This window comes from Leucopleurus acutus (genome assembly GCF_964270905.1).
Source record: "Leucopleurus acutus genome assembly, chromosome: 19".
In the NCBI taxonomy this organism is placed as follows: domain Eukaryota; kingdom Metazoa; phylum Chordata; class Mammalia; order Artiodactyla; family Delphinidae; genus Leucopleurus; species Leucopleurus acutus.
Genome location: NC_139161.1, coordinates 46813016 through 46821339, shown reverse-complemented (window position 1 = coordinate 46821339; position 8324 = coordinate 46813016). Strand labels below are relative to the sequence as shown.

At 48.6% G+C, this 8324-nt stretch overlaps 1 protein-coding gene across 1 annotated transcript; it reads left to right on the top strand.

The window, feature by feature from the left end:
- Positions 1-312: 312 nt before the first annotated feature.
- Positions 313-5555, top strand: TIMM22 (translocase of inner mitochondrial membrane 22; the record flags this gene model as incomplete). Its single annotated transcript, XM_082861267.1, has 4 exons — positions 313-550; positions 2647-2843; positions 3466-3538; positions 4932-5555. 4 exons carry the CDS (start codon positions 313-315, stop codon positions 5006-5008), a joined length of 585 nt encoding a protein of 194 aa, XP_082717393.1. The 3' UTR covers positions 5009-5555.
- Between the last annotated feature and the right edge of the window lie 2769 nt (positions 5556-8324).

Sequence of the window (8324 nt, the reverse complement as noted above, 5' to 3'; positions counted from 1 at the left end):
TAAACTACAAATCCCGATACTCACCGCGCTGCAGCCCCGAAGAGGGTGCTTTCTGGTGACTCTGAATCTTTGTCAGTGTCCTTGGGACTGCTGCACAAGCCTGATTCAGTATTCACAGGAGGTTTTGGGAGAACGTGATAGCTCTTCCGCCGGGTGTGCACGAACGGACTTGGCTTCCGCTGCTTCCTCGGGCTCGCTCGGTGTGGCGAATCTGCCGTTGCGACACAATGGCTGGGAGCGCAAGGCCCCACGGGAGGCTTGTGGAATCTGCTGTGGGAAGAAGGAAGCCAGGTTTCTTGGGCAGCCACAGTCATGGGGGAGACGGCCCGCAGTGCCGCGGGCTCCGCGCCTGGGGCGGCGGCTTCCGCCGAAGCCCCGCTGCAGTACAGCCTTCTTCTGCAGTACCTGGTGGGTGACAAGCGTCAGCCCCGGCTCCTGGAGCCTGGGAGCCTGGGCGGGATCCCGAGTCCGGCCAAGAGTGAGGAGCAGAAGATGGTCGAGAGGGCGATGGAAAGCTGCGCCTTCAAGGCGGCGCTGGCCTGCTTGGGAGGTGAGGCGAGGAGGGGGGCCTTTGGGAGGCTTAGGGCTTGGGCGGCATAGGGGTCCCCTGCCAAGAAGACCACGCGCCTGGGAGGCGAGGAGTCCATGGGCTTCGACCTTGACCCACCCCCGCCTGGTTCAGTGAGCTCGAGCAGCGCCTCCCTAGATCCCGAGGGTGGCTTTCGCCTCTGGAAATTGGATCAGAGAATCGATCCCGGGTCGGGACCTGGGGGTTCTAAGATGGTTGACTTCATTCATTCATTCGCTTTTAAATAATCATTTTTCAACAACTTGTTACTTTGCAGCTATCACGTGTCAGGCGGTGGAAAGACAGGGTGAGAACAAGATCCTTGTTCTCATGAAGCTAACATTTTAATATACATAGAAAATTGTTGAGAAGGAGCCTGGAGGAGAGCTCTGCAGACATAGGGCCCAGCACCTGCAAAGGTCTGGCCGGAAGTGGCTTGAGGTTAGAAAAACAGAAAGGCCAGTGAGGCCAGTGTGACTAGACAGCAGGGAAAGAGGGGGAAAGAAGTCTGGACTTGGCTTTTTTTTTTTTTTTTTTTTTAACGTTTTGAGGATTTGAGAATGTGTCCCTCCTGTATGCAGAGTAAAGACGGTGGCCATATTTGCAGGTGATTTGAAGTCTCATTGAGAATGAAAGGCAATTAAGAAAGGAATGTAGGTGAGAGTGCACATGTGAAGTAGAGCAGAAAGAAAAAAAGATCTTTTTTGGTTGGGGGAAGGCCACAAGAGGAGGTGAGACTAGAGCGTGTCTTGAAGGATTGAGAGAATGGGGTTAGACAAAGAGGAGGAGAAACAGCATTTCAAGTTGGGGGTGGGGTGAGGGATTTGGGCTTTTTGCCTGCAGGCATTAGGGCAGTCATTGATGGTTTTTAAATTATTTTTTTAATGTTTATGTATGTATTTATTTTGGCTGTGCTGGGTCTTAGTTGCGGCACGCGGGATCTTTGGTTGCGGCATGCGAACTCTTAGTTGCAGCATGCATGTGGGATCTAGTTCCCCGACCAGAAATCGAACCCAGCCCCCTGCATTGGGAGCGTGGAGTCTTACCCACTGGACCACCAGGGAAGTACCCGTTGATGGTTTTTTAGAGGGTAACAAGTGGTAATGAGCATGATGACTCAAGGTGGAGTGTGATGAAGGAAAGGAAAGTTTGTGGATAGGGAGACCATATAGGGAACTTGCTAGACTGAAGCTCCGTGAGACATGGACTGGGTCTTTGTTCATCATTGTGCCTGACCCTAATAAATACATATCTGTTGACATGATGAATGAGTCTTTGTAGTGCACCAGGGGCGAAGTGATAAAGGCCTTAGACTAGGATGATAACTGTGGACATAGGGTTACAGGGGGAAGCAAAGAAACAGTCAGAAATGCCCCTGAAGTTCGGAGTAGGAGTGACTGGAAAGGAGGAGCCATAAGCAGGAAAGTCTGGAGGGGAGGTGCCCATGATTTCATTGAACGTATACCGACCTTGAGGTGGCAAGAGGACATCCATGTTGACATGTCCAGCAGGCTCAGGAAGGTCAGCTGTGGACAGCAGTGTGGTGTTTGCCATTTGGTAGCTCTGTGACCTTAGGGAAATTAGTTAACCTCTCTGAGCCTCAGTTTCTTCACCTACAGAAAGGAGAGGATAATAATATCTATCTCACAGGACTATTGTGAAGAATAAATGAGGCTGGGACTATAAAGCGTCAGAGTGATTGGCACATGGTATTTACCAAATGAGTATTATGGATGTCACCGTCGTCAAGGGAGTGATTTGCAAAGTTGATACCTGAACTTGAGGGTGACTGGTTTACATGTGAGAGTGTAGAGAGAGAAAGAGGGTTAAAGACTGAATTTTGAGGAATGTTAGAAAATGAAAGGAGGAAGAAATCCCAGAAGAGTCAGAGAAGAAGCTGCCAACAAGATAGATTCTGGATTTTGTAACGTGGAAACCAGACAAGTAGAGAGTTTTCCAGGCAAGAAGGGGTGTCCTCTTCGCTGGTGGCCATCCAAAAGATGCTATTTGAGTATGACCCCATTACAGTAATCCAGAAAACATACCAAAGAAATCTTCATCTCTGTATTTGTTTTTAGGATTTGTCTTGGGAGGTGCATTTGGGGTGTTCACTGCTGGCATTGATACCAATGTGGGCTTTGACCCTAAGGATCCTTACCGCACACCTACAGCAAAAGAAGTTCTTAAAGACATGGGGCAGAGAGGAATGTCCTACGCCAAAAATTTTGCCATCGTGGGTGCCATGTTTTCTTGCACTGAGTGTTTGGTAGAATCTGTAAGTGTCCCTGCCTTCTGAGAAAGCCTTGCCTGTTTCCATCTTGGGACTTCTCAAGAGAAATACTCTTAATGCTACTAGAAAGCAGGTCAGAAATGTCCAATACTTGCTAGATTAAATTTCCATGAAATAGTCCCTAATGTAAACTTTTTGTGCATTTATGATTTGGGCTTGCATTATTCTTTACTTGTTTTTGGAGGCTAGAAGTTGCTTAATGAGTTTATTTTATTTATTTTTTGGCTGCACCGCGCTGCTTGCAGGTTCGTGGTTCCCCAACCAGGGATTGAACCCGGGCTCCCTGCAGTGGAAGCACGGAGTCCTCACCACTGGACTGCCAGGGAATTCCCAGTGAATGATTTTAAACAGAATACTTACTGGGGAACTGAGACGAGATTTTGATTACTTCTCAAATGTTACACTTGGTCTCAGCGCTCTGGTACCACCTGCAGGAAGCATTTATGAACACATTCAAATTTTAGGAACTATACTTTTGAAAGAGAAAAAGATAGGTTTCCTTTGGGGAAGGACTAAATTCGCCAGCCAGAAACCCCGTCTTTTTTTTTCCTTAATCATCTTGTCTGGCTTGTTTCTTTGGCTCTTAACTGCTCTTCTCCACCCACAGTACCGGGGAAAATCAGATTGGAAGAACAGTGTCATCAGTGGCTGCATCACTGGAGGAGCCATTGGTTTCAGAGGTTAGTAAACAGTTCTCAGATGGTTTTCCTTGTGGCCTTGGACAACATGCTGAAGTTGACATTTCTAAACATATGAGCATTCCAAGGACAGCCCAAGGCATATGTGTACACTTGATATTCTTCCCTTCTGACAAGTAAATCACGTTTGCTTCTGTGTTAACTCAGTTTTGGAAACTTCTAGTATGTAGATCAGGGTTTCTGATCCTTGGCATTGTTGACATTTTAGACCAGATACATGTTTGCTAGGGGGAGGGGGGCGCTGTCCTGTGCATGGTAGGATGTATAGCATCCCTGGCCTCTGCCCCCTAGATGCTAGTAGCATCCTTTAATGGTGACAAGTAAAAGTGTCTCCAGACATTGCCAAATGTCCCCTGGGGAACAAAGTCACCCCCAGGTGAGAACCACAGAGAGATCTAGATCTATCTTAGAAAAAAGAACTGCCCCCGTCTTGAACGTACGGGAAGAACTTCCTCATAATATGCAGGTGTGTGTTGCTATGCGGGAAAGTACAGAAGCATAGCTGGGCCCCATTTGGCCAAACAGCAGGCTCTGCTGAAATTTCAGTTCCATGCATTGCAAACAGACATCTTTCTTCGTACTATACAACTGTCATTTTAATTTGTGTGTAAGTTATCACGGTAATAGGGTTCTTAGATTTCTACCCCTTGAAAGCCAAATATAGGTATTCTAGAAATGTTGGATTATCATCTATAAACAACAAAGAGAAAAACCGGTTCCCTGCCACTTCTCCGTGTTGGTGTGTCTGTCAAGAGTGTGGTGCGGCGCGTCAGTGACAGGGTGTTCTTAACAGTGTACATTGCTGGGCTGCTCTCCATCTGCTGTGCCCGGACTTATCCAAAGCAAAAAGCCTTTTTTCTCATTTTCTGAGAAGCAGGATAATTTGCTATCATTAAAACCTGATTTTCCTCCTCAAACAGCCATTTGTGATTTATGGAGTAACTTCCCCTTTGGTCTTCCCATGTCTCAGCTTTGTCAGGGCCTTTGAGAGGCTCAGCTCCCTCTAGGATTGCTTTGATCACCTTCCCAGGAATTTATTCCATAAACAAATCAGGGTACAGGCCATATGCTTTCACTTGATTCCAAGGGCTGGTTCTCTTAACCAGTTTCCTGCCTGTGAGGGGCTATTTTCATGAGGCTGGAAATAGTAATTCTTTAGAACGAGAGAAGTTAAATGAACGTACAGTTAGATAAAAGCACACTGGATCAGATCGTGTGCACAGCTTCACTGAAGTCTTCCAGCTCTCTGCTAGGTTGAATGATTTGGAACGCGTATGCCGGTTTCTTTGCGTCTGCGGGTACCCAGGCTCTTCCTGAGTGCAGCCTGACCCAGCATCTGTCACCACAGGTGATGTCATTTGTGTTTGCTTTGCAGCTGGCGTAAAGGCTGGGGTCATTGGTTGTGGAGGTTTTGCTGCTTTCTCTGCTGCGATCGATTATTACCTACGGTGAGAGCAGTTGCCTCCAGGGAAGGATGATGCCAGCCCAGGATCAGAGCTGTTCTGTGTAGGGCAGTTTCTGCACCATGCCGGGGCACTTGCTTCAGAGACTGAAGACATTTGTTTTCCCTCACATAGTTGGTGTCGTGAGGGAGCTGCCTGGCTGCAATCTGCCACCTCTGAGCAGCCATGCTGTCTGCTCCTAGACTCCAGCCAGGCTGTGAGGGGCTGTGCCACGCCAGCCGCTCTCTTTCGGGCAGATCAGGAGTCAGCGTGTTGACCTGTAGGAGTTGAGTCCCGCAGACGTTCAGTCCTGACCACAATTGGCCCTCTGGTGGTTTGGTGCCGTGGGAATGGAGGGGACTTCACATATACCCGGGAAGCTGTTCTACCTTGGACCTCCATGCCGTCATCCATCTCACACACTGGGGCAGGGCAAAGTGAATTTATGCCATCCGACCAATGATGTCATTTTGTTTAATGTTCTGCCTTGTTAAAAAACATATATATATATATATATATGTATTTATATTACAGTTTAAAAGGTTGGCTTATTTTTATTTTCAAATTCCACAATTCCCAAAAATGGTTCCAGGTGCCCAAAGATTGAACATACATAGGGAAAGCGTGAGCAAACTCCTGAGAAGTTTGGGAATGTTAGGTTCCCAGGATCTGCAGAGTAGCATTATCCTCACTGAGACTGTTACGTTGGCCAGGGCCTTCCCCTAAAGAAGCCCAGCCTAGCCATGTCCTAGGATGCGTTGAAACTCCGCGCATAACCCCTGCTGGCCTCTTCTAAAAGATCCCTCCTGTGGGCTGGCCAGTGGGAATGCCTGCGGTCTAAACCACACACTGGTGTTCTGCTCTGACCACCAGACCAGGCCCGGCTCAAGGACACAGTGTGTGAAGGGTCCTGCTCTGGTCCTCCTGGTGACTAAGTCACAGCAGCCACTGGTTACGATCAGACCGAGTTGAGGAGCTGTTCACCGCTACCATTCTTCTCTGATGTCAGTGTTTTTCTTTCTTCCTTAAACATATTAGTGTTTTTGACTTGACCTGGTAGCCTTTTTTCTGACAGTAGCAGCTCAGCCCAATTCTGTGCCATATGCAAAGAAATAGCCTTTTACAATTGGGATCTGCCACAGATGCTGCTTTACTCGGGTGCTTTGGTGGTGGGGTGAGGATGAACTCGGGACAGGCAGGTAGCTTGGTGGGGGCCATGCAATTCCAGCCACCGTAAGCCAGTGGTAACGTCTCCTTTATTCTACCTTTGCCTTTTTGCCTCTTTTTGGCTTTCTGCCCCCTTGTCTGCTGTCTTCCAGCTCACCCACCCTTAACCAGAACTCAGACTCAGCTGAACCATCCAGACATCCTGAGTGAGTGTGTGTGTGAGATAATGTCAAACCCAGCTGGTAACACCTTCCTCTGGCCATGTCTGCTGTTGCCTTTGGAATGAGTGAGCTAGTACACAAGACTCATGTCCTTCTATGGGGAATTCTATAGAATGCCTGTCCCAGTCTCAGTCACGAGGCTTCACTGCGGCTAGGCTGGCTGGAGTATCCTCACAGGTCAGAGAACAAATGTAGGAGTGTTTCCTCTACCATCTGTAAATAAGTCGCCTATAAGCACTTAGAGCAAGAGTAGATACTCCTACCCTGGCACCTGCTACAGTGCTAGAAGCCCAGCATCTTCTACCATCCAGTCTAGTGCGTGGGGTCAAATACATTGACTGACTGGAGTACAGGAAACTGTCCTCACGACTGCCTTGAAAAAGATGAGCCCCGGGCTGTCAGTAGCCATCAGTTCAATAAGCCAAGCATTGTCCACGTTGACTATTCAATCAGGAGAGGAGATGAATAGCTTCCTGTTTTAGATGGCTAAGGAGGCAGTATGAGCTCATAAACCAAACACCAATTTTCAGAGACATCTGTTCCTGATCTCCAGAATAAACACAGTGTCCAATGGCTTGGGCTGGTGGAAGCCTACATTAACCCCACTAGCTCTCTTACAGGGAGGATGGGCCTCTAGGGGATGCAGACTCTCCAACAAGCAGATGAGGACAAAAGGCTGCCCCAAGGACCTGCTACTTCCAAGGAAAATGGAGAGAAAATTCACATAAAATAAGCCTCCACTTGAATGGACAACTTCCTGCCATCTCTCTGAGGCACACTGATGGCCACGTCCCTGGTGGGGCAGTTGTATTTCATGAAAAGAACCGGCTGGTGACTGAGGTGGAGGCGTTGGTGAAAGAGCAAGGACGGGGCGCGGGCTCATCGCCCCCCAAAACCGCCACAGTCTCCACAGGCCGAAGGGACGCTCAAGGGTGAGTTCACTAGGTAAACAGATTCTTGGAAGCACATCTGGATGCAGCTGGAAGAGTTAAATATTTAGATTGGTGGTCTTCCTTGGACTCCTGAGAACACAAACGTCCACACCACAGGGCTGAGTTGTGTGCAAATGTTGGGGCTTTGCATTTTTTTTATTAACATTTTCCTCTCACGTGGTTTACATCAATTTATAATCTACGTAAGTTGAAACAGAACATAGACCAAAGAAAAATATATCCTTACCAACTTATTAAAGTCAAATATTAATGAAGTGTCCCATCCTACCTGTATCAGCAAACACCGGCGGCCCACAGCCATCGCCAGCAAGGACAGGCATGCAGGATTCCTGTAGCCTGTCTGACGGGCCTCTGTTGGCACAGCCTGCCCTGCTGGGCACAGTGGCTGGGGCTTCTGGGCTGCACAGTCCCTGTCTCGTAGGAGAACCCACGGGCTATTTCCTTGGTGCAGCTCAGTTCAGGTCTGGTACCCGCCCCTCCCTGCTCTTGGGGGTGAAATTTATAAATATTCTGAGCCTTTTGCATTTCTCAGCCCTTCCGGCCTTCCTCCCATTCTCATTGCCTAAGTGAGGTTGGGGGGGCTGCAGTATACCTGATGCTGAGAAGCAAACCTCCCTTGTTTTGGGGAGGTGGGAGGCACCCATTTGGGGCTGTAAATAGCTCTAGCTGGCCCTCCAGTTCATTCCAGTCAATGGCTGTGGAAGCAAGAGCCTTCCATGCCACATACCAGCTCCTGAGTGCCGAGCAGACTCCAGGGATGATCAGACACTGGGGATCTTCAGACTCAAGCGGCCTTCTTTCTCTACCCCTGTCTCAGAGAGCGGGGCTCCTGGCTAAGCTGCTAGCAGGCAGCTAGGGGGTCAGTACTGCCCTCCTCTTAGGCATCTCTTTCCTCCGATGTGCACAGAATGTGTACCGTTCTGCCCATGATTGGGCAACAGGTGTAAACAAGATGAGAAAGGGCCCTTCCTCTCACTGAGCAAGT